At 42.2% G+C, this 26,851-nt stretch overlaps 2 protein-coding genes across 9 annotated transcripts in view; one reads left to right on the forward strand and one right to left on the reverse strand.

Annotated features, from left to right (window-relative positions):
* Positions 1–22,835, reverse strand: part of Mical-like (MICAL-like protein) — a 73,845-nt gene extending 51,010 nt beyond the window's left edge. Inside the window, exon 1 of the mRNA XM_071789322.1 lies at positions 22,141–22,835. The gene's annotated coding sequence lies outside the window, so the exon portion shown is untranslated. The remainder of the gene's footprint in view (positions 1–22,140) is intronic.
* On the forward strand, positions 9–26,758 carry LOC139819721 (uncharacterized). Of its 8 annotated transcripts, none has more exons than XM_071789336.1 (18): positions 11–369; positions 10,545–10,765; positions 10,908–11,004; positions 11,092–11,142; positions 12,061–12,167; positions 12,268–12,384; positions 12,486–12,556; positions 12,685–12,886; positions 12,980–13,155; positions 13,231–13,304; positions 13,386–13,515; positions 13,610–13,831; positions 13,916–14,155; positions 14,338–14,394; positions 15,630–15,952; positions 16,036–16,300; positions 16,375–16,731; positions 16,880–26,758. In XM_071789336.1, exons 2-18 carry the CDS (start codon positions 10,694–10,696, stop codon positions 16,938–16,940), a joined length of 2,622 nt encoding a protein of 873 aa, XP_071645437.1. In that variant the 5' UTR covers positions 11–369; positions 10,545–10,693; the 3' UTR covers positions 16,941–26,758. The 8 variants fall into 8 exon arrangements, with proteins under 8 accessions (XP_071645430.1, XP_071645435.1, XP_071645437.1 ...); XM_071789337.1 differs by having other exon boundaries at positions 12–369; positions 12,486–12,557; positions 12,692–12,886; XM_071789330.1 differs by lacking the exon at positions 11–369 and adding exons at positions 563–1,229; positions 1,550–1,796 and having other exon boundaries at positions 10,908–11,142.
* The last annotated feature ends 93 nt before the right edge of the window (positions 26,759–26,851 follow it).

Here is a 26,851-nt window from a genome sequence, read left to right on the forward strand (position 1 = left end):
ACGACGACGACGACGACGACGACGACGACGACGACGACGACGACGACGACGACGACGACGACGACGACGACGACGACGACGGCGACGGCGGCGGCGGCGGCGACGGCGGCAGCAGCGGCGTCGGCGACGGCGGCAGCAGCGGCGTCGGCGGCAGCGGCGGCGGCGGCGGCAGCGACAGCGACAGCGACAGCGGCGGTGTTGCTGCTGGTGGTGTGTGCACGCGCGGTGCTGCCTTAACGGCGTATCGGTGCGGACAGTGGCTTTAGACTTGAAACTGTGGAAGAAGGGCCGCGAGCTCGGCCGTGCTCCGATGGCCTGATACGCACTTGGGAGACGCATTCATGAAGCTCCACTGCCCTGACTCGTCGAGTGAGTAGCAAAGTTTGTGACATTTCCTCTTGCTGGGTGCCGCGGTGATGATCGAAGCAGCGGGGTGACGCGACGATAGGATAAGGGAGGGAAATATACTCGCGGACGCGCCGCGCCGTATCGTACCCCGTCGGTCACTCTCCCTTCCTCCCGTAACGCGCGATCGTTCGCGAGAGTGGCCTCTTCGTGGAAATGCCGTAGTGAATTGTCTGCTCGACGACGGTGACAACGACAATGATGACGATGACGACGACGACGACAACGACGACGACGACGATGACGAAGATGAAAACGAGGACGAGGACAAGAACGAGAACGATGACAATAGCATGCGAGTCCACGTCCCCGAAAACGGACGACCGTCAGTAGTGGCGCGACATCACCAGCAACGTCATGTTACGATCGTCCCTCCTTCGTGGCGGCTGTTAAATCGGCGTGGGTCGATCGAGAGCCGGGGAGAGTAGGGGGAGGAGGAGGCGATTTTTAACCGGAGGAGGGAACAGCGGGAGAGAGAGAGAGAAAGGGAGAGAGAGAGAGCGTGTTTCCTCCTCCAGGCCGATTAACAGTTGGCCCGAGGGACGCGAGGCGATCGAGTCGGTTTCTTCGGTGCGGCCGCGAGCCTCGGCCTCGGCCGAGGCGCAATAAATATCGACCACAGCAGTGGAGGCTTAGCGATGCGAAAAGTGGACCATTCGATCGGGCCACGTCATATTTCCTAGCGCCCGGCATCGTCGTCGAAAAGGCGCGAGATGCATTACGACATGTGCCCGTTCCCCGGGGGAGAGGGGGGATGCTCGTGCGCTTTTAATTATCAGCGCGCGAAGTCCCCCCGGGTTACATATGCGCTCCAGACCGTCGTGGTAGGTTCTTTGCGATTTAGACGAGACGTTGGTTTTCGGAACGTGTCAAAAAATGGTGGTGGGCGGGGGCTGAAGAAACATTGGTAGAAGGGTGCGACTATAGCAACGGCTTCAAAATATGTTTCTTCAGCCCCCGCCCACCATTTTTCGACAGAATCCAAAAACCAACGTTTTCTTCGTACCGCCCCGACGCGACGTCTCGTCTAAATCGCGAAGAATCTACCATGGCGGTCTGAGCGCGCTATCTAACCCGAAGGGTTTCGCGCGCTAATAATCGGAATGTCAGTACATAGAAATATTATAATATCAATTCTCTATAGTTCCTGTAAATCATACTAAACTATAGGCAACGATTCATCTACGGTAGTGCTACAAGTGTTGGTAACGTGGATCTCCCGTTATTTCGACGTATATGTCGATGGACGTTTCAGAATTGCCGAATGATAGGACGATGATGCATTTATGGCAGTGCCAACGCAGTGATAGTGTAAGGTGATAGTGCTCATGCGACGCATTGCACTTTTCGGATGTCCTATCATACTGTTAACGCAGTATTGAAATATTAAGGTATATACGTCGTTCGGTACCTTTCACGATAATTATCTCCAGCTAAACATATGCCGAGCGCAAAGAATACTGACGATAATTACAATTAGTAATTACATACCATAAACGTAATTTTTAATGACAACATTTTTTTCAAAATTATGTTAAAATGTTCCTATTAAGTACGTGGAAAATTTCGGCAATATGAAAATTGTGTTTGCGTGATTTATCGCATATCGTCAACTTTTGATTATCCAATATGCCTTATTTGCATGCTGAATGTATTGCTCTTTTGTATCGCTTCACATTCCTGGAAATCTAATAGTCTGAGTCAAGGCAAATTCGGCCGATTCACATTGTGACGCAATGCACGGCAATTAAACCGGCAAATATCCCACAGACAGCGATCGATTTTTATTCGCTGTGCAAGCGTGCCTTAATTTGTTAGTATCGACACGATAACGTCGACGGAGCGATGATAATTGGAATTCGCGTTATCATGCAATATCGATGCGCCCGTTTTGGAATCCACCTGTCTACTGCGTGACTTTTCAAGGGCTGATGATTCATCCCCGATTAAGCGGGCCGTTATTAAGGGACAAGGGATAGTTATCAACCAAGTTTTGTTTCTGATTGCGTTTCGGCGTTTAAAGATGCTTATTCATCTTGTCTATCTCAGAATTAAATCCGTGGTAGTTGAAGAAGATCGCGGAAAAAGCTGTAAATGTAACATTGCGACTGTTTTACAATTCGTATTCACGGTATGAACAAGTTTCATACAATCTGTGAAATTATAGTCAGCGATGAGAAAGCCGTAATTCGAAAAGGATTAAGTCTTCACAAGGTCTTGTCAAAGTTATATTTCCTTGTTTCCTAAATGTCACAAGTAACTTTCAAGGATGTTTCGCTTTTCGCCCAAAGAGACACCCACACAGACCACATCATGACTTTTTTCGCAAAATCGCAGAAATAACAGTTTAATTAAATGCGCTTTTAATCCTTTTCCGCGATTATTATTACGCCTCGTATTACGGGCGAAAATATACAGCGCGATCGAAACGAAATATAACGGTACAATTTTTAAATCGGCATAACAATCGTGAAGCTGTAACTTACGATCTTACGATCGGCTCAAGCAGCTCGATTGCTTCTCTCTTTGGCGTGAAGTAAAAATTCGTGGTGTAAAAATTTAATTAAAATTTGAATCTATCGCAGCTATTGTTCCGCGAGGTGCGATCGAGATTGGGCGCGCTTTCGGGCTGAGTCCCGATTTTGATGTTTTATTTATTGACACGGCCCGCACGGCATCGCATGGCAGCGACCCAGAAGAAGTAGACTAAAATTGTGTCGTCTCCGCGGAACCGTTCATTCAATCAATTTAGGGGCTATTTCGGGGGTAACACTCGCCCCCGCCCCGGGTTCGTCACTTGGGCTTGACCGATTATATCGCGGGTGCCGGAAACAATGGGCGCGAAACGTGTTTATTTTTATTCGTTTTGTTCGTTATGCGGCTTTGTCACTTGCGGAATATGTGTATTTCCGAATTGTTTACACGATAAATTAAATGATTTTGACGAGGTTTCGACGTCCAATCGGCAAACAATTGGACAATCCGAAGACGAGACTTTTCTCGAATTCGTCCTACCGAGCATAGCAATCCGTGCATCTGAGAATCCAAGGATCCAAGAATTCAAGTATCCCAGAATCCGAGGAATCCAGAAGAGCCAGCAATTTTACTCCTCTTCGCACAATTGAAAAGGGTTAATGCCGCGCCACGCTTTCCCCGTGTTTGATGAATGTCCCGCGTCTGAATAGGAAACAAGGAAATTCGTTATCGGCCGCACAAAGCTTCTCGGGGGAAACAAGTCCCGTCGAGAGAGAGAGAGAGAGAGAGAGAGAGAGAGAGAGAGAGAGAGAGAAAATTCCGCGAGAGTTAATCCCATAGAAAGGCGAGCTTGGTGTCGCTTCCCTCGGAATTTTATGACGGCCTTCTTCTTGCAAGACGGTGATTTCTCCCACTGATATTACTTATTCGAGCTTTTCTTGGAATTGACCCGAAGCACGATTTTTTCGGATTTCCCCTCACGCACTTTCCACATGTCGCGATAGCCCGTATAAAACTTGAGAGTGATAGTTATCGTCTCGCAAACGACGCGATTGTGGAAATAACGAAACAACGGATAGTGATGAAAAATACATTACGATTAAATATAATATATGCAGGGGTATTCCATGCCAAATCGACCAGGGTTTGACCCTCGACCTCTCGGATTTGGTCGGCGATTTTTTATGTTGTTGTTCCACTTCTAAGGTGCACTCTGAATTTTTTTTAGATTTTTTTTCAAACAATTAATTTAGTTTTAATTTTTTAAACCGACATATCGATGGCCACAATTTAAGGTATTCCTTTCACGGAGGAGCGTATTTTGTAGGCGCTTAAGCAGGGCCTCAGCAAACTCTTGTATATTGCATTAAACTTATATAAAATCAAGTTATAATTGATTATTATGTTTAATTATAAGAAAAAAGTGAAAATATTATGTGTATTTAGAAATTTTTTATTTTTCGGTAAATTTTACTGTCAGAACAATATGGCAACGCTGCGCTTTTCAGGGCGCCGATTGTAAAATGTGAAGTTGATAACAAAAGTGTCAATGTAAGTGTCAATTTCATTAATCAAAGAATATTGTGACATTTTCTTTTTATTAAAGAGAGATTTTATAATAATAATGAGTGATAAGAAACATAAAGTGAGGAGTAATGTGGGCAAAAATAAGGGACAATTTGTGAAAATAAAAGTTGATAATAAACCGTACATGATGAACTGAAGTGTGACATGAGCGCACAGCTTGCAGCGTTGCCAAACAATTCCTTGAAAGTCGCCATTAAAAATATTCATCTATAAACCACATTTCAAGTCAACTTTTAACATAAATATTTTGTTTAAATATTCGGTGACTCTGTATTTTTATCGGCACTATCGAAAGTATAGAGTTTAGCGAATATGTAGCGCAGTTAATATTTAATATCTTAACATATTTGATAAACAAATTATTACATTGAAATGTGGAAAATAGACTTTTTCGATAACGTCACATATAAAATATCGAATTTTCAAAGTCATAATTCTTCTTTATATGTTCGGTAATGTGGTTTAATTTTTTTCTGGCGTAAAGATATGCATTTTAACTTTCTCGTACCAAAAAATCAGTTAATTCTTAAGACTTTGGTGTCATGAAAGGAATACCTTAAAAATCTGAAAAAATCTCAAAAATCCCGTGTCAGATATCAAAATTTTTTAACCTAGATCCAAAGTAGGCCGGCGTTCGCTTCTAATTTTTTCGAGCTTTTTTCCCCAAAAAAATATTGAAAAAAATTATAAGCAGACGTCAGTCCACTGTAGGATGTTGCTTAAACATTTTTATATACAATACAAGATTTTTGAGAATTTTTTCAGATTTTTTCGACGCATTTTTTTTATTTTGGAAAATCGCTTCAAAAAAATTTGAAAAAATTCATAAATCTTGTGTTGTATATAAAAATGTTTAAGCAACAGCCTACAGTGGACTGACGTCTGCTTATAATTTTTTTCAATATTTATTTCGAAAAAAACTCGAAAAAAGCTCGAAAAAATTAGAAGCAAACGCCGGCCCACTTTGGGCCTAGGCTTAAAAATTTTGATATGTGACACAGGATTTTTGATAATTTTTTCAGATTTTGAAATTAAGGCCATCAATATGTCGGTTTAAAAAATTATAACTAAATTAATTGTTAAAAAAAAAATCTAAAAAAAATTCAGAGTGCATCTTAGAGGTGGAACAATAACACAAAAAATCGTCGACTAAATCCGAGAGGTCGAGGGTCAAACCCTGGTCGATTTGGCATGGAATGCCCTATATATAAAATGAAAAGGAAATTTTCCCTCTTTTCCTTTACTATTGGAATCCGCTGCATTTTGTTCCCATATTTATCTAAAGCCGGCTCTGCACGATATACGTATATGACAACATTGACCAATGTGATATCGTGTATATTTCATATGATGAATTTACATACATCACGAGAATGGCCAACACTGGTATTGGCCAACGGTGATTTTTTCGGAAAAAGAAAGGAAATGGTCAACGATACCATTTGCGTAATTGGACACATTTGGAAAAGCGAATTACAGTTTATAGTATGTTATATTTTAATAATAAATTTAATTATTTATAGTGATTTTGTGACGAGAAATCAATATTTGACATTCTACTGAACCGAATTTTAAAAAGTATATAGTAAATGTTAAATAATTAAAAAAAAAACACGCACGCCCGCGCATACATATTCTCTTATCAAACAAAATAGCTACTTCAAAACAGCTAATTAAGTTTCCTATAAAATAAAACAATTAATTTATAAACTATTGATATCGCAACAATGTCTGTATAGGATATACAATCTATCCCATGCGTTGCCTGGCAGAGTTATTTCTCTGATAGGGGAACACTAATAAATTGGCTTATTGGATTCCATATTTGGTATCAGTTATCGATGACACAAAATAACGAAGTTACGCCATCAATTTGAACGGAAAGGCAATGCAAAATCCCTTAAATAAACTGGAGATTACGTAATATAAATTCAGATCAAATAAACCCCAATGCGCGAATCAAAATAATGACGGGACTTTCAGATTCGGACGCGAACAGCCGCTCCGACCTAATGACGCGTTACACCGACTATTTACGGACAAAATGAGAAAACGAGACCGTTGTAATCCCAGCCGGTAGGCGAAGGTTAACGATACGCGACGTGGGACACCGCCACGCGTGGTTAATTGATTTCCTCCAGTCGTTGAAAACTCGCCTGTAATTGAGCAGGACATTAATAACTCCGCGCACTGAATAATTCGTAGAAACGTACGTCCCCAAAGTCTGAGGACGTGCCGGAGGACTTATCGATTTCAAATTAGCACGTAAATTGGCAGGCGAAGAGAGAGAGAGAGAGAGAGTGCAGGCTTGGCGAGGATGCTGGGGGAGGGACGTGCTTCCGCCCACGCATCTGCTTGTCCTCAGGTCATTTGGGGATTCATTTTGATATTCTGGCTATTCCCTTTCTTTCTATATCGAGCGCTTTCCAATTGGAATTCAGCCGCCTCGTTTTGTTCTATCTTTTCCCTACTCACGCTTCCTTGAAGTGTAAAAGCGTTTTCAAATTTCTCTCATTTTCCGAAAACTCGAGTATCGTCGACACTTCCTTTAAGACCGATTCCTCAGTTTTAAAGCTCGGGTGTGAGGGAAGCGAGACAAAAGTTTTGTGACAAATGCCGCAGAACGACCGACTTAAAACTTATTTCGTCGAAAACAGAAAAATTCGATAGCCAACGTGTCAAAAGAAGTACGAAAGAGCAGATTCTGAAACGCGAGTTTAAGTAATTTCAACAGTTGGACCTGAAATATCAGCATGATGTTGCATAACTCCATGATAGTGTGTATCTTACATTTCCTTTTCTCCACACGCCTTCTCTTTAGCTAGACGAGAACATTATCCCTATTATCGCCAGTCGAATAGGTCCGGGTTCATTAACCCGAGATACATCGATATATCGACAGCGGCTTTGTATCTGACTGCCCGACTACCGACTACACCTGATCGCACATGCACAAAGCCATCTCCATTTTTAGGACAGCACTCGTTTTTTTCATCGATACATCTCGTATCGGCCTTGATGGCGATTTGCGTTGACCTTGCATTTTGTTTGAGAGATCAGTAGGATGGTAACGCGATATCATAAGTAATATGATACCATCAGTAACGCGATATAGCGTCATAGCGTCATTTTTTACGATAAAACTTTGCGTTCGTATCGTTTCCGCGAGTCATTCGCTGCGAAAACTTTCGGGCAACTTGTATTGTCGTACTTTTAGCGCTAAATTTAATGGCTTGGTTTTTTTTGTCCTGCAAGTTTTCATGGAAAAGCTTTTCGTCTTCTTTTTCTTATCCTGACGCGAATCTCTCGAAGATTTTCCGGACTGGAAGGTTTTTCGTAAAAAAAGTTGACCGTAAAGCCCAGATTATATCTTGTCTTATGAATCTCCCAATATTCGGTCGAGGCGGGACGCTTTCCGGATTCATGGGAAGCACCGCGGGGGATTTTTATTCGACTACGAGAAAGCGGCATATAATAAAGTAAATCTTCATCTGCAACCCGAAACATTGCGCACGAAGATTACTGGAGAGAAAGCGTTTATAGCGTCGAACCGGCGCGCATTTGCCATTTGCCGTTTATTATTGTCGCAGTCTGTTGTACTTGCGCGCTGTGGAAATCGCGCGGAAGTTGAGAGGCGGAAGTAGAATGGATTTCGGTAGAATGCCCGGCTTTCTTTTATTCGAACTAAATGATCTGTTTGAAAATGCTTTTATCCAACTAACGATTTTGTATGGTACATGCGATACCAGGTCTGGTGTTTCGTCACTCAAAAAAATGTTTTGCAAGTGTAGTTAGAATTCTAGGTGGCACAACAAAAATGTATCGCTATTTTTTGTATCTGTTAGAATATTGTTTGCCACATATAGAATTTATAGCAGCAACTTTCTAGTAATATTTTCTGGAAAATTTAGATCCCATTACCAAATGTTTATCACTGCATTAGATAAATATGAGTTTCGATACTACAGCTAGAACGATCTTTGTGAGAAATATAGCTGCCGATTATAACTGCAGCAGCGAGATAATACAACAACATATTCGTGGCCAATTTCTTCACCGTCGGATAACTCTATCCTTCGGTTAACCTCACTCTTCATCTTTTTCTAAGGGGACAGTTAGAAAGAGATGAAGAGTGAGGTTAACCGAAGGATAAAGTTATCCAACGGTGAAGAAATTAGCCCTAAAATCAGTCTTGGGCGTGGATCGGAGGCTCGCCGTTATCCACCGTTGTCGTTATCGTCGTCGTCTCCACCACCCGGTCGTCGAGTTTTCCCTCGAACGAAAGCTGTGTTCACTGCCAGTACTGAAAATCTATAGTACACGTGACGTAAACTATAGCTTTTCAGTACTGGCAGTGAATATTCGTTCGAGGGAAAACTCGACGACCGGGAGACGACGATGACGACGAAAACGGTGGATGACTTACGCTGCTCACTGCGCGCGAACACTGAACATGACTGAACCTGTCACAGTCTTGCATCATGCACGTGAAACAGTTGAGCGCGAGAGATTCTTAAAAAGAGCTAGACGGATTGGATGCATTATACAAACTGTTGGTGTGAGGATCATATATTTATTTTTCTCGCTTGCCGCTAATCTTTTCTGTGTACCATAGTCAAACTTTCTAACAGGTCTGATTGTGCTTAACATGGATAGGCACCACAGAAAAACTGTCTTTCTACATTTCACTAACAGTTCAGATATAAATTCTGTCTCTGTCATTTAGATTGATTAAGTGTAAGACTTACGCGATATCACAGATTGGCTAATCATTTATCTACCTCAGTTAATTTTTTGCACCCAGAAAATTTTTACTGTACTTGCAAGACCATTTTTTTCAGTGGTGTAGATTGCTGCACACACGAAAAATAAATCGATGCTTGCAATAGTTAAAACATTATTCGATAAAATCTTTACAATTTCTTATTATATCAATATTCAGGCATGTCGATTAAATCTCTGTGCCGTCCCGTTACGAGAATAAAAAAAAATTCGGAATTATAATGAGCTTTCGAATCTCGAATTTATTAAATATAATTAAAAACTTCGAGTTGCAAAATTGAACATTTTCACTCAGTTTGCCTTAAAAAAAAAATTTAATTTTCTGTCCACAGTGATAACTCCAAAATTTTAATCTTACTTCCAGAGCTTATATAGATGTAACTGATATGTAGTTCTGAGTCGTTCATTTTCTTGAATGTTAGAGGGTAAACTGCACAGAGGTGTTGAATATCTATCAATGCCACCGACATTCGGTGAATATATTGTCATCACTAGCGATTTTAAAAATAGCTTAGGTAAATGTGCCTTTTAATATACGAACGAAAGTTTCTGTGAGTTAAGTATCCGATATTCCTGTCGACTTTTCTTAATCCGATATGCTTTGATAAATAATGAGAGTTCTCGTTGGCGAAGTGTATCAAAAAGACAAAACGTTAAAAATTGAACACACTATAGAGATATACGATCAAGGTAGCTATTTAAGAACGTCAAGTAGATATATATTCCTAAAATTCCTAAAGTTCGCGGATACCGCAGGCATCGAAGAAATTGAGAAAGCCGATAAGATTAAAAAATTCGAAAGTCCTGAAAGCCCATTACATTTTCGCGCAGGATCTAATTTCTCAATAACTTGCAGCAAAATTTATAACTGTTATTTAAACGGAAATGTATGCGATTCTATTCGCAAAATTTCTTTGTGGTCTATATACGTGGTATATATACGTATAATAAACGAGAAACATGAATAATTAAATGGAAAGATATAGAGATGTAAGCGAGTTTCAAATTATACATGAGCAGCTTTCTTTTTAATTGTAAGCGTATTAGGATGTTAAAATTTCGCTTAAAAATTGCAGCTTTCAAAACAGGAATTGCGATCAACAATTTTTCATTTTTACATCGTCGTTACAGCTATGTTACGCGGTATATATTAGAATAAAAAGTTTTTTTTTTTTCCAGAAATTTAGTTTGTAATTAAATTCTCTTATGTCTATGTACTCTGTCGTGTCTGTTACATTTAAACGAGATAAATAAATGAAGGAGGTATAAAAAGGACAATTTACGGGATGTTTCAGTGGGCGTGCGGGGGTGACTGGAGTGATGGGATGGGGCCAGAGCCCCATGGAGTTCGGGTAGACCCGTCTCCGGCCCAGCTCCCCAGCCCCCTCCGCCATCGATATCGACACCGCTCCTGCCAGCGTCGCAGAGGGCCGCCTCGATCGCGATGGAGGCCTCTAGCAATCAACAACAAAAAGAGAAGGAGCCACGCGTTCACAGGCCTTACGCCTTCGACAAGGTATATTCTTTTCTCGCGCGCAAATAAATCGTTTCCTAGTCGCGGCGCTACAAACATGATAATTAAAGGGTCTCTTGGGACCCTATTGGAGTCCTAACTGATCGTAATAATAATCGATCGTCACGTTTGATCTCTGGCGCAGATGGAGGGGCTGGTGCGGGAGATGCAAGACCCTGAGAGAGGGGTACCCGTGCGCAGCCAAAAACAATTTCTCACCTCGATTCCCTCAGCGTTCATGGGTGAGTGCCATCGGTACTTGCGTTGTGGAGTAAACGTAAGCGGCCATCACGGCCAGGACACTACAGTAGGCTGCCTGCGTGTTGCAGGTTACGACCTCATCGAGTGGCTGATGGACCGGCTTGCCATCGAAGAATCAGGTACGGGCTCGTATGTCTACTACTGATCGTTGCCGGCTGGCTCTCCCGGCTCTCCGCTGCTGTGTCGCTCTTTCCCTCGCTCACTCACTCGCTCGGCTCGGCCGCGGCGTCTCCTCGACACGCTCAACCGCAACGCTCTGCCTGAGGATATGCTAATGAGACACTATCGATAGTTTCGCTTCATAGCATCCGATTCTTTAAAGAATATCGATTATACACTAACCACATATTCTACACTACACCGGATATTCTCTTTCGTTTAAGTCAAATATGAATTATCCGTACTGCTGGTTAATGAAAAGACGAGAGATTAATGAGAGAACTCGCAAATTTGCAGCTGTTTCGTGAGAAACGGTGAATTTTCCGCGGATTTTCTGTATTTCGTTCGCGGTTTTTTTCGCGTTCGCGCGGCCATGCAAATGAAGACCGTAAATTACAGTCCCGTTTCGTCGCGAAGCGAGCGTAATTTGCGTCGAATGAATTTAGAGAATAAATGTCTTCGTAACTCAGAGAAATAACGGAGGAATTCGCGGATAATGTTTATGGAAATACCGATGAATCGATATTTATCTATACGATAGGTTAATCGAATTAATCATTCGTTAATAATCACTTAGCGAGAGAGAAAGAGAGAGAGGGAGCGAGAATTGGTGCCCTCTTCGAAGAAAGCTCATCGCACCGATCAGAACGCACAATCAGTTTCCTAAAAAATAAAACGATAATTTTATTGTGAGCAACTCTCGATGTATGTCCGCTAAAAAAACTGTGCGAACCGACAAACTCAACCAAAATATGATAGAGTAATGTGGCATTGTTTGAGTGATCTGCACGACCCTAAGCGAGACCCTTATAGAGACCCTTCTGTCCGATATAAGCGTTTCTTCAGATATGAAAATGGATTATTATGTTTGACAATAGAGGCGGTCCATATTGCTAATCAACTATGCCAGTACGGCTACTTCTTCCCGGTGAATGACTCCAAGACACTTACTGTTAAGGACGATAGCTCTCTGTATAGGTTTCAGGTGAGTCGCAGAGTAATTAATTCAAAAGTAATTAAAAGATAAAACTTGCGCGACTTATCCGCAATCATTTAATCCTTATCTGAAAAATTAATACGCGTAGACACCCTATTATTGGCCGTGGCAACATAGAACCCCCGACAACGTGGAGTACGCAATCTATCTGGCTAAACGAACTCTGAGGAACAAACAACGTCACGCTCTCGAGGATTATGAGATCGTATGTAAATTTACGTTGCTAATTACGTAGCGATAACACAAATCGAAAAACTCACATTTCGAGGACTTTCTTTCATAAAAGAAAATCGTCCCTATCTTTAGGAAGCTTTGAACAGCTTGCGCAAGAACTTACAGAACAAATGGGACATAATACAGCTACAAGCGGAAGAACAGGTGAATAACTATTCTTTACTATCGCACGCTTAATTTTCATCAATAGCATACCGGGAGTATTGTCCCGCGTAAATGCCCATTCCGCATATTCGAGCACGTGACTCCTTGAAATGCTGCTGATTGTGTGGGCTCAGGTACGCCTATCCAAGGAGCGCAAGAAAGGCGACAAGATAGTGAGCGACTCCCAGGAACGAGCATTTTGGAGAGTCTATCGGCCGCCACCCGGTTGTCTCAGTAGCCTGGAAGTCGTGCCCGTACCCACTCGTTTTCGTCCTGGACTTCCACGACCTCCGTCACGCAAACGCACTCTCACCGATCTACAACGTGAGGTGAGCGCCAATTATATGTATATCGATCGGCAATGTTTTCGATACCGTTCTGAATCTCCCCGTACATAACATGCCCGTGTACGACTGTAACAGGTGGCCCTTCTACGAAACAGTTTGACACGCACGAGAATAAAGGTTTCGACTGCGATCGAAAATTTTAAATCATACTTTGAAACGTACGTGGAATACGATCCGATGTTCGTACAGCCGCAACCTTCCAATCCATGGATCACCGACGATCATATGTTTTGGCAACTGAATAGTCCCTTGTAAGTAATTGAAATCTGATATCGCACCTATGGAACGCGGCAATTTCAATAATGTACTTTTTTACGCCGATCTAGAGTGGAAGTTCCTACAGAGAAACGTGTTAAACGATGGGCGCTATCGATGGAAGAACTTATGTCTGATCCTACAGGTAAAACTTTTCCATCGCATTAATAGAACATTACATATTCATTCCGCAAGCAAACTCACGAGCGCTATTCTGCCGCAACAGGTTTACAAGAATTCACGAATTATTTAAGAAAGGAGTACAGTCACGAAAATATAAGATTTTGGCTGGCGGTCAAAGATCTCAGGCATAGTTTTCAAGCACAAATACCTGACAAAGTCAACGAAATTTTTAGGTACGCGTTGTATTTATATGCTATGCTATGTTATTTCGTTCTGTGAAAAAAAAAACAATCTATTTGTAACCGTGACATTTGAAAATTCACGCAGAGAATTCCTGGCACCTGGAGCTCCCTGCGAAATCAACATAGATGGAAAAACAATGGAGAAGGTTCATCAGGAGATGAAAAATCCGAGCAGATTTACGTTCGATTCCGCCGCGGAGCACGTATATACGCTATTGCTAAAGAAGGACTGCTACCCTAGATTTATTCGTTCCGATCAATATCGTAATCTCTTAGCTGCGGGCGTGCAACCTCTGCAGAAGAAGAGGTAAGCTCTCGTCGAATCACGTGTCGTATTACGCAAAATACAACCGTATCGAGGAGTATCCCGTCTGTCGTCTGTTTTTTCCAGATTTTTTGGCTTCGGCGGCCAAGCCAAGAAGAAAGTTTCCTCCACTTCGACACCAACGTCTAGCACTTTGCAGCACGCTAATATAGGTGGCGGCAGCGGTGGTGGCAGACGTAGGGGAAGCGACCGGAGCCTGTCCGGAAGCGCCCACGAGCTCGCGATTTGCGGCGTCCGCGACGTCACTTCCGCACCGCGAGTTCCGCATTCCCATAGCCAGTCGAATCTCACCGACATCCCATACAGGTATTCGGGGTTTGGGGGTATGCCTGAGAGTAGGGTTTCCGAGAGAGAATTTTTCTCTCTGTCCTACACTCTGTCCGGCGAGATACGGGCTATTTTCTTGCGCTTTTAGCATGTTATCAGTTCGCGCGATATCGGGTGGACGTGGCCGATGATAGGCTTATTCGTGCGCGTCGTATTTTCAGGGGAGATCTACCACGACTCGTAAAGATACCTTCGAGGCCTAGTCCACGTAGTATTCAGTAAGTCACCCCCGATACATACCACGGTTTTCTCAATTAAATGTAGGAGCGGACGGCGCGCGCGGAGAGCGCTTAATTAATAGAGCCTTCTACTCGCGTCTCCCCGTGCCGCGGCTCTCGCATATCTCGAAATAATGATCGAGCTCGAACGAGTCCGGTCCGAGATACCCGAAGGGAGGGCAGGACGAGTTATTAACGCGCTCCGTTGCACAGCCGCGCCCGCCGCTCCGCTGTACCTTCGTATCAGACTTTGGCAGACCCTCTTATCTCGGTGTGTTTGAAAACTCTCGCACTATCAAAGAAATCCATTTTATGAAAAACTCACCAAAATGTGTGTAAAGCGTGTATCATTGGTAATAGTACTGTATGACAATATTGTGCCCGTTCTCCTTGATAAATCTCAGTGTTTTTGAATACTATCAAATACCCATCGTCCGCGGAGTGTCTCAAAGACACGTTATCACAGACAAATAGCTCATTACCTATTCTTTCGATCTTTCGATAAACGCGTGTCTCTCTTTCTCCTGTAAAGAAAACAACTGTTATTGACCTGTGTTATTTGTATTTTGAGACACTCTGTATAATTGTCTTGATGTCGATATTGTGTCGTCCGATATTGTGTATCAAGTTTATTATACCTCTGTGCTCATATATCTCTGTAATATTTTATGTATAACACATTACCTATACGTGCGATACTTGTCGAGCACATTATTTGCACAGCAAGAAAAGTATATGTACAAACTCTTTCCACGTTACAAAAATTTTTTTTGTGATTTACGTTTTTCGATGTGTCGTAAGAGTGTTTTTACAATGTTAAAATCCTGGCGTTTACTCGAATGCGCGACAAGAACTCCGATTGAAACGATTCCACGAAAGAACAAATCGCCCAGATCCCTACAGCATGCTCCGAAATTATTCATCTCTGCTCCGCTACGGAGTTTTCGAGCGGGATAATTCCGGAACACCCTTGCAATATTTATATGTATAAAGACCATATTCCCTAGTCGTTGAATGGAGCCGCATGCATGTACCGACTAATGTTGGTAAAAGACACATATATACATATATATATATATATATATATATATATATATATATATATATACACATATGTGTGTGTGTGTGTGTGTGTGTATATACGCAGAACACACGAAACACGCACACGAAGCGCGTGGTATCTCTGCCTTTAAGCAAATGGTGAAAACTAAATATAATAAAGTTCCTGTTGTCAGGGATGCTGGCGCGACGGAAGTGGTAGTTCGCCCTATGGACGACGTATGTCCATGGGAGGCCGTGCCGGGCCCGAGCACGGAACCCGGAGGAACGGGGGACACCGCGTCCTCTGGAAGGACAGCGTCAGCTGATCAGACTCGACACGTGTGGGACAGCGGCGGCTATTCGACAACCACGTACTCTGCCGAGGCCGCGCGTGCCTCCCGGAAGAATTCCGCACAGTTAGACTCGTGCAGCTCGTCGTCGGACGTCAGCCTTGCTATCGCGGACGTCTCCGAGCGATTGCGGAAGTCGTGTAGTTTGCAGCATAGCGGTAGCGTAGGTCGGTACGCGATAATCAACGCGGCAATGCGACGTAAGAGTACAGCCTCTAAATTATCCCTCTCTTGATTTTGAAACGCACAGGTACATCGACTTCAGGCCCCAGCACGATAACGCGAAATTATTCTACCTGCTCAGCAAGCGGCCGTATCAGGCTAGCCGAGATAGGTCGCGCGTCCGTGTCGTCCTGCAACTATCCGTCGCCCCAGCAGTCATTCGAGTATTCCCACGCGGTGGTGGAAAGGGTGGTCGAAAAGCTGGAAGAGAGATCGTCTCTGGAAAAGATAGTGCCCGAAGAGGAAACCGTCGCGGAAGCCATCGTCGAAAAAGAGAGCCAGTCGAGTCCTAAGTAAGTTCCTCGCGAGAACGCCGAGACCCAAGGCTTATACGATCGAGAAACGAGATTCCGTTTTTGTCCCCCAGAACAACCGCAAAGGCGCCCTTGATCAGCATCAGCGCGATCGTGGGCGACCTGCCGAGCGACAATTCCACGATGGAGAACATCGACGAGGATGGGAGCGAGAGCTGCACGGCAAAGGACGCGGGGGAGATTGTCGCCGAGGAGAAATTGAAGGGTGAGGACTCGCGGGCCGACACCGGGGCGGATGTGTCGACGGTGGCCGAAGAACCGGCGACGACTGAGGAGCTGCCCGAGGAGACGCAGGTCATGCCTGTCTGGGAACCGGACGCCCAACAGGAGGACCGACCAGCGGTGGCGCAGGCAGTGCCTCGGGAGAAGCGTGACAATAATGTTAACGAAGTATGCCCGTGGGAGGATGAGTAAGTACCTGACCCGACCTAAAAAAAAAAACCGCTTACGCTCGCTGTCGCGACGATCGCTTCCAAAAAGTTTCCTCTCACCGTACTCAAGTAATAACCTCAAGTAATAATGTTCTTATTCGTACGGAGCGCTCACTGTCTGTTTCAGGGAAAACTGTAGAGTGGATGCACCCTATGTAAAAACCTATGCGACTTTAGGTTACTTGTAATTTGTCGTTGATATTAAATCTTGCATTTTACATTTACAACATTCACAAATTCGATTTCCACTTTAATCCACTTTACTGAGCTCGCGTGTCCAGACCATTGCGCGACAGAAGCTTCGGTCGCTGCGTTAATTAAGCCAAGACACAAGCATCTTTTGAGGATAAAGTTTACTTACGCGGAAGCAGTTCGAGGATTTAATAAAAATGACAGTGCACCCACTGCACCCTTGCAGTCGCACGAGAGTACTGATAGCATTCAAATACTTACAGACAGATTTTCACGATGTTGCGTGCAATGGCAAGATTGCGAGCAGTTCGTTCGATAGAATCGATAACGCGAAAATATATGTATATGTCGCGGGACGAAAAACGAGCATCGACGTCTAGTCTCTAACTTTGCATCGAGTCACTATATTTATATTGTACGTAAGGCCTAACCTAACCTAACCTAACGATCCGATTCGTTTGCTCGAGATCATCGAAATGGATCCGTTTAGATCTCGATTAACGATCAAGGATTTGGAGCTCTTTCGTCCTTTCCGATTTTACTAGAGTTATTTAATCTCTACTATTTGTACCATCCTTGGTATACGCGAGCCACGTTGAAAGAAATGAGCAAAGCGATTATTTGTGACTTGTGAAAGAAAGAGATCGCGAGCATTATTGTTTAAAACTAGAGCGCAGTTTCCAATGTTGTTCGTAGATTAACGTAGATCGACGTAGATTAACGTAGACTAGGAAACCTAGAAGATGTGTCGCGTGACAAGTAGCGATAGATATCGTGTCTCTCTCTGTGTTTGAGTAAACGTTCAAAACGGCGATGTATCGCCGAGCAAAGTAGGAAGTAAATTCAAGTGCGCGGATTGGGAACTCATTATACTCTGTTCGTGTATTACGTGCAAACGCGCGCTCGTAGGGTGCTAGCCATTTGAGCCGTTTGGCCGCTCTCCATGGTCGCGCTTTTCCCGGATACCTCACTTTTCCGCGAGTCACACCTCGCGAAACTTTACGTTCCGATATCCCGATGTATTACGTTACAGAACACGATTTCACCCTTGGAGACGTAATTGCTTCTCTAATTAACCAGACTGTGCGATTGACGATGTCGCATTGAGATACTCTCAAAATATCTCGTTTACTCCCGAAATACATTATGTATCCCAATGCGCGGCGCGTTACATTATTTAAGTGCACGTATTAAGCCTTCGTCTTACTTACAATTAGACTTATCGCCTAGAGTTAGCGTGTTTTACGCAGTGTCTTACGAGCGTTCGATATTAATTATTGAAAAAATTATCGTGACCTGATATATATTAAGTGTCTATTTCGTGTTATAGTTCGCCAGTTATAGTTGTCGTAATCGCGTCGCATTGATTAACATATCGGCGACGATTACGGCGATTTTATGGCGTTTCACTCGTTGATCCTCGGTTAAGCGAGTCGCGAATTAAACAACAACAACAAAAAAAGAATAAAACATGTTTGCGCGAATCTAAGTAATATTGATGTCTAAATGCCCATTGCTATCGGATCTCTGATTCTGTTACTGCCCCAGGATCTCCGATCCGACGCTAAAAATTGAAGGAGAGGCTATTTAAAATTAAATGCATTGTGCTCTTATCTGTATCTTATCGGTGTCTTTTCGTGTATAGTTTTAAGATACCAAAACGATACATAATTATTACACTAATTACCGACGACGTGTTTGTCTCGCGTTCAATCGCGAACCTTACGACGATTCTGACGGCCAAATCCTCGTTTTTTTCTCAACGAGAGGAAAGGATAATCAAACTGACGGGAACGAAGAACGATTGCCTAATTACGCTGCACTTTACACGAAAAGATGGGAAACGAACGAACGTGAAAAAAAAACATGGTGGTTCTAACGCATACTAGTTTTTCTAACGAACTGAATATCGAATCTTTAGGTGACAATTTATCTTCAAAGTTCTTCGAATTTAAGAATGTATCTGCGTTTATTTTCTACGTGCAATAGCGAGTGTAAAACAGATGCGAGATACACTCCATTGACAATTATTTGAGTGCAACGAGCTGAGTACGACGGTCTGGACACGCGAGTGTAATCATATAAGGACTCTAAAAATATTCACGACGATCGTATTGTTAATTCAGCAGCTCAACTTAAGTATCGTAAAGTTCTTACGATAGGTTAGCCGATAATAAGACTAGAAATAACACATGTCCCGTGATTGAGATATAAGAAAATATTAATATATGATATACTTACTATACCGTACGATTTCGTTCGCGTCATATAGCGGTAACGAATTACTTTTCGATTCGCCCGCGTAATTTTATTGTACAAGCCGAGATAAAAGTGCGTCGTAGTCAAAAAACTTTGAGAAGACACGGAAGACGAGAGAATTCGGATGCTGGAGAAAAAGCGAATTCTAAGCAACGGAGGAACCATGGAGCAAATCAAAAAAGAAAAAAAAAACGTTACTCGCCTAAGAGGGACGCTATTCTGTGTAAATAATTTCCGATATCATCGCGTATATATTCGCTCTCTTTTGAATCTTGGAAAATATATATTATATTCATCCATCACGCAAGCCAAAGACCTCTTCTCTCTCTCATATCGCGTCGAATAACGCAGAGGTGCGCGCAAGCTATATATCCTTCGTGCTCTGTTGCCGAAAATAGTCCTGACATTTCATAAAATGAATTAAGTGAGTTAAGTGAAACAGATAAGATAATTTTACTGTTATTAAATTGCAACGAACGATTATCGTAAACATTTAGAATAACGCGAGAACAACTTCTAAGCCTTAAAGCTTTAAATTATGACAAAATAAATTGTACATTTTTCTAAATGTTAATCGCGATTGTAGTAATTATTTATTCAGTTTTATATCGAATCACGATCTCGTCTCCGTTAATCACAAAAGCAAGCTACGTTATTCGGCAGCAGAGCCGACGCGACGGAGCAACCTTGAGCGCATCCGTCATACCGTATTTTGTATAACTTGAAACTGCGACGTTTGGCTGTACATCGATTACATTTTTAGCATACCATTGTCAGAATTGCAAGTTCAGCTCGGAAAGTTTTGTCGTTAAATAATGTTTAATATTTAACGCAAAAACGCTCTGAAACACACACAAATAACATCTCTTTGCTATTCCGACGTTGCGATTAACTCCTCAGCGAAGGGAATGGCAATTATTTCGAGTGCCGGTCAATCCGGAAGAGGTAACACTTTGTATGATATGACGGAACGGAAATGTGATTAGCTCGCATAATTAGCGTATGTAGGCGAAACGGTAGATACGAATAAAGTCCAGAATATCTTTCTAAAATAGTATATATTGCTAAAATATTATTGCGCAATGAAAAAATTGACTTGCATAAATTATTCGTATTTTGCAAGTTGCACTTTTGAAAAGTCTGCGAGATCCGGTGCCACCGTATATATTGTAACATTATTTTATACAGCGTTTCTAAGCATTTTGTTTTATAGTATGTTTTCGCGATTTGAGCAGAAATTGTAAATATTGTTGAAATAGTATTTATGTATACGTTTGCCGCATGCATTTATAAATTGCAATTATATATATTTATCTAGATATAAAATGAGTAAGTGCGACACTTTTGTAGTAAACGCAATAATGCTGTCGTGTTTATTACGGAAGGTGTGAGAAAATGATTTCAATTCTCGTAACCTCGAAAAAATATAATAATTATTATCGCCGTAAACAGAGATTTAAAGAAGAAAAAAAAACAATGTACTGTGGATTACAGCTGACGATGAATGGACAGGATTACCCCTTGGATCCGTGAAATGCGAGATATTTTTATTATTATTAGAAAATCTAGACAGATCTATCAAAAATTGACGGGACTTAGGCAACAAAATGTGCACCAATTAAAAGTTCAGCGCACTGTCGCTTCTACGCTGAATTAAGATCTAGTTGTTCCAATTGCCGCGAATCCACGATTGGTCGAGCGATATGATTCTTGCGATTGTCGAGTTGTGCAAAGTTACGCGCGCGTATACAATGAAGCGATCGTTCAAAGTGCGTATTATCACCCGCAGCCTAAGGACGCCATCAGTATAATAAAGATATAAAGACATAAAGGTATAAAGCGAGTGAAAATTGTTGCGTATTACATTTTATTGCGCGTGCTAGATCTGATCTGAGATCCAGACGTTTGACATCTATGGATGTCGAATTCCTAATCAATTTCGGGCTATTCCGAGGAAAATTCACTTTCAGGGTTTCAGATCTACGAGCGGGATCGATCCGTTCGAGTCGGCGCTTGATCTCAAAAGGTCTTCCTGGCGGAGACCTGAGAGAGACAGGCATCGATATCCCTCGGTCGACGAGGCGCGATCCAAGGATCCGGGAACTCGGTTCTAGGATCCCTGAATCTCCCAGTCTAACTTTTCACGTCTCGAGACCTTTCGCGACGGAAGACGGTCGGATTTTCGTGGCGCGTCGGCGCGGCGCGGCGTGTCATCGCGCGTAGAAACGTGAAAGATATTCATGATCATCATTTTCCCTGTCCTCTCTCCGAAATTGCATTCCGCCCGGCCCGGGAAACACGCGGCGTAATATTCACACGAAGCCTAAAAGACGAGAGCGCTAGTGACAATAGTGACAAAACGTGTGTATAAGTTGCGTCGTTGAATTTTTGCGAGAACAGAAGAAGGGTGAGGAAGCAAATTGCCCTCAAGATTGCCTCCGACTTACCCGCCCATCCCTCGTTTCCTAATAGATCCAACTTGTCGCGTTGGAAGAGAATCGATGTCGTTCCGATTACTCCGATTATTCCGCCTCGATCGTTCCCGCGATCAGTCTCGAAAGGTATATAAATCCGATCGTAATTTGTGATTCATTTCTCGTCAAACCTTGGAGAACCTTTTACGCTTCCGCGTGCTAACGACGGTTATTCGATACATCAAACGGGAGACCCGTGACTGTAAAATGCGCTTTACAAGAATACAGAAACGTCGTTAAAATTGCACTGCCAGCTAAACGATAGTTGAAAGAAAAAAAAACTATATTTTTCATTGTTTTGTAAGCAAAACATCGAACGCCGATTACCGATAACGTAACGAATCGTCGGGGTCAGAATGAACTGCTCAGACAACACGCATGTCCCAAATCGAGACATTATGTTCATTCTGGGTAACGATCGTTTGCGAATGTAATCATTGACGAGAGTAATCGGGTCACTCACCGGCCACAGTAGGTAGCTCCTCCGTCGTTTTCTCGTCCGTCGACTCCTCGTCCATTCCCTCGTCGAACACGTGTGGAGAGCGCGAGAACTGATATCGCAGCCGCGTCGATCATCCGCTAATTAATGTGATAACGCCTGGCTACCACTCCGAGAGCCACCAAACGCCATCGCGAATATCGGGAAACGATAGATTGATCACCGCTCGCGCCGGCTAATTATCGCTCCGTTCGCTCGATTTGCCACTCCGAGCCACCTCAACTGGTTTGCGACGCGCGAACGCGGACGATGCACTCTGGAGTCCAGAGTCTGGACGAATAAATAACGGGAAACGAGATTGCTCGCGTCGTCCACCCGATCGCTCACCAAACCTTTCGAGAGTTCCGAGATCCGTTAGGAAAGTCCCAACGACGCGACGGCAACTTCACGTCGGTCACGTTACCCGCTGCTTGCGACGACGATCGTCGATGGAGAATCGAGAGACCGCGTGGTTTAACCGCAGGCATGCACGTCGATCGACGATGTCGCGAGTCGCGAAGAACGCGCGATCTCGTCTTCGGCCGAAAAGTACGCGGCGGTAATCACTCGGCGGTTCGGCTCGGCTCGGCTCGGCTCAACGAATGTCTCGACTCTCGACACTCTCAATGCGCGTCTCCCCACCTCGTCTCACCTCGCGCGGTGGTTACAGTTGGTTACAGTGGTTACACGTTACACTCGCAGACAGAGCGAAGTTACGCGCGAGTCGATGTAAACACGCCGCGTTCGAGTCGGCCGGTCGGAGTCAAAACAAAAACTTCCACTAGAATAATATCAAAGTAAAGTCAGCTGACTGCTGTCGCGTGATTTAACGCGAATAATGCAAAGCCGAATTCTATCGTGTTATCGCGGGAACAATTTTTGCCGATGGTAAAGACGCATTCGAACCCGATGCATAACGTCATTTAAGGCTCCTGAGTTCTCGTCGCGGCCATGTTGGAATGTGACGTCAGAAGCGAAAAATGACACGTTGAAAATTCTTGCGTAGTATTTCCAAATAAAAAAATATTTGCTTAAAATAACACTACAAATCACTTCAGCACACTTTGAAAATACTCCGAATTGAGGTTAAGTTTACCTCTTTCCCTTGAAGGTTAATAAACAGCCGTAAAACAAATGTGATACGATACAGGCTTGTGCGCAGGCGCATGACTAGATTTCGTATTACATTCATGACGACCGAACTTCCTCGATGCCGATAATGTCAACATTTCTAATTTTGTTTTTCCTATATCTGTCTTTGTCTAACGAAATGACATCTGTCTTTGTTCGATTGCTGCGCCATCTCTGCTTACTAGACTGCGTGTATATTTTTGTAGAAAATATGCACGATTTCTTCGAAGCTCTAATTTTTTTTCCAGGCTTTCAATCTCAATTTCAAAGGTACGTTATTGTTTGTACACGTATTCTGAAGAGTGAGAACATTTCATTTCGTACATATAACTTATACAACTGTTTATATTAGAAAATAAGGTTATGAGGTGACAGCATTTTTACATTTTTTTTTCAATCATCACTAATTTTTTTTAATCCCACTCTTCATTAGTACCTATATTTTACTCCTGCAAAAGGATTTTGCGATCTATAAAGCCGTTTCAAAGAACGAGCTTTGACTGTAATTGTCGGTAATTGTCCCCTGTCCCCCTATTCTGTAACTTGTAACGACAGTGTCGGTATCGTTACGTTGTCGTTGCGCATGTATACTATATGGGAAAAAAGCTGCGCAAGGACGACATAACAATACCGACACTGTCGTTAGAGTTACAGAATAGGGGTCCAGGATCCCCTTAATTGTCAAGAGAAAGAGGTAGACTTAACTTCAACTCGAAGTATTTTCGAAGTGTGCTGAAGTGATCTGTAGTGTTATTTTAAGCAAATATATATCTTTTTATTTGGAAATACTACGCAAGAATTATCAACGTGTTAATTTTCAACATTTCTCGCTTTCTGACGTCACATCTCATGAGATGTCGGGAAAGAGCTCAGGAGCCTTAAACGGGAAAGTAATTTTCACGTATTTTCAATTAAAACACTCTGCGACGGTATTATTATATATGTCTACGTTATAACTAAGATTTATGTAGTCTTTCGTTGATATGCTAACCCTGTTTGACTGTCATGACGGAAATATCTACAAAAATAAAACTGGCCAAGACTGCTCTATGACGGAAATATCCGCACATTCAAAAAAGAATACCGCAGCAATTAGAATGAAATACTATATTTTTGTTTTTGAGATCGCAAAATTTAAATCTGAAATCAAAATTGCGAAATTTAAAATGACGGGTCCAGTATGGCGGACCAAAAATACAAAAAATTTTTATACAAAAAATGTTTGACTTGCATAAAAATTTGTATTTCAAGATTTTTAAAACCGCTAATTTCAAATTTAAAATAAAAAATCAAGAATTTAAAATGGCAAATTCAATATAATGAGCAAAAAATTCAAAATATGGTTTAATTTGAAAAAGTTTTGAGTAGTTTTTGAAGCTGCTAATTCCATTTTAAAAATTGAAATTTGTTAATTTAAAATGACGGATTTAATATGACGGCCAAAAAATTTAAAATATCGCATCAGTTTGTATAAAAATTAATTTATAAGAATTTAATAAATTTTTCCGTTATTTTAAATTTTGACCTTATATAGATTTAGATTCAGCGACTCAAAAAACCCCCAAGAAGCACATCATTTTTATAATTTTATTATCTCTTTCGTCAAAAGCATTTTTGGCTTACAAGAATTTTTTGCCTAACAGCCAAGGGGTTAACGATTATATCGATATTTTCCTGTCTTTTTTTTTTCACCGCTTTCGTCTTCTGGCATGTCCGACACGTCAAGTTGGCAGGACGCCTCTCGAATTTTTCGACGTGCACCTCGCACGGTAACACCATCGAAATCGCTTTGTAAAGCGACTGCTTTATTCCCGGTTTATCGTTGCATTATTCCCGTGTTCCAAAGGCGTGATTGAGGGCATGGAACGAGCGTCGGGTGATCTCGGACGGAATCGCTTCGATCAGTCGCGATTAGCGCGAACGCAGCGCAAAACAGTGAAGAATGGAGCCGTCGGCGTCCGCAGTGAGGAGGCAGCGGCGTCGTCGCATCGGTCGGTGAGTAAACGCATCCGTTACGTTTGAACGAATGATCCTTAATACCCCTGTTTATTCCAACTTGCGACGATTTGACGTTATTGCGTGGTAAAAAAAAAAAGAGAAAAGAAAATTACGTACGTAACGCATCACATGCATTCGGCACCGGATTACTTTCTGCTCCGCGGTTCTGCGAGAAGCGACATTATTTCCGATAACTTCCCGCGCGAGTTCTAAGGTTCGATCTTTGAACGATTCTTTCTTCTTTTCCTTTTACATTCTGACGCGAAAAGTTAACCCGACTCCTTTCGTAATCGCGTCGTTCTGAAGACGCGCTCATCGAGAGGATGTTGTCGACCCGCTCGTCCATCGATCGTCCATCAAATCGAAGTCTGATGCGGCTATCGCGATTAATCTGCGTGTGTCGCGATTAATCCTCTCATTCCCAATTTACATCTCTCTAATTTCGTCAAAGATGCAGCTGATCTGAGGAGCTTTAGTTAGATTTAATTAACGCAATAACGTGACAATATATATATATTATTATAATTTCTAAGTGTTTTCAAAATAAAGACAATAATTTATAAACGTGGTTTATTTTGCCTCATTATTAATGCATGAAATAATCCGTCAAAATGAAAAGTGCTCCGCTAATTGCATAATATTGCGTATCGATGATGCCTCACGGGAATGAGAGGATTAATGATAAAGCGGCGAGTCGTGTGGAAAATACGGAAGGAAGAGAGAGAAGGAGAGAGAGAGGGCACACGAATAATTAAACCGCAACCGACGGACGTTAACTAGTTGCATAGCAATTAGCAGTAAGTGACAGATAGATGATACCTTTGTATTATCGTACACCTCGCGCTAGAATTTGGCGTAGCACGAGTTTTATCTTGACGCGCTAATGTTACGCACTTTGGCGACGATTAATTATTATTATTATACGCGTATGAAGACGCGCCGATATAAATATACATATACATATATATATATATATATATATATATATATATATATATATATATATATATACACACACATATATATATATATATATATATATATATATATATATATATGTATATAAAGAACATGTTATATAGAGATGAAAGGAAAAGGAAAATGTTGCTAGCTAGCGTTGTAGACGATACAAAGATGGCTTTAGTGTATATAGTTTTGTAAAGTGTTAAACTATAGTGAGGAGAGATTTATGATTACATAATGTATAAAATATACATAAACAATACATCATCGCTGCGAAAAAACGTATGGACTCGTACGTTTTTCTGGTATTATTAATTATAAATTTTCGTTGGCGATCGGAAGCGCGTGAAATTGTTGAACCGTCATCATTTCGTTAAACATAGCTGCATCTTGATATATCGTGCGTGAGGCCGCGGGGAATGTTGATGATTACGTATATAATATGTGATATACGCGTGAAATTTTAAGCTGTCAATAGAATGTCCTAATATTAAATATTATAGTGCCATTATACGGTTTCTTTTGTCCCTTCCCTCTCTCGCGTTTTACAGGAAGTAGGTGTGTGCATTATATTTCTGTTTATTACTTCAAAAGACCACTTTAG

Source organism: Temnothorax longispinosus, chromosome 9, assembly GCF_030848805.1.
Source record: "Temnothorax longispinosus isolate EJ_2023e chromosome 9, Tlon_JGU_v1, whole genome shotgun sequence".
In the NCBI taxonomy this organism is placed as follows: Eukaryota; Metazoa; Arthropoda; class Insecta; order Hymenoptera; family Formicidae; genus Temnothorax; species Temnothorax longispinosus.

What these genes read in the sequence shown, in the direction of transcription:
- LOC139819721 (XM_071789329.1), top strand. Translation starts at nt 10,694, where the DNA reads ATGGAGGCCTCTAGCAATCAACAACAAAAAGAGAAGGAGCCACGCGTT. An exon ending in GCTTGCCATCGAAGAATCAG is followed by an intron (nt 11,143 to 12,060) that starts GTACGGGCTCGT and finishes GTTTGACAATAG; the next exon opens with AGGCGGTCCATATTGCTAAT. An exon ending in GCTCTCTGTATAGGTTTCAG is followed by an intron (nt 12,168 to 12,267) that starts GTGAGTCGCAGA and finishes TAATACGCGTAG; the next exon opens with ACACCCTATTATTGGCCGTG.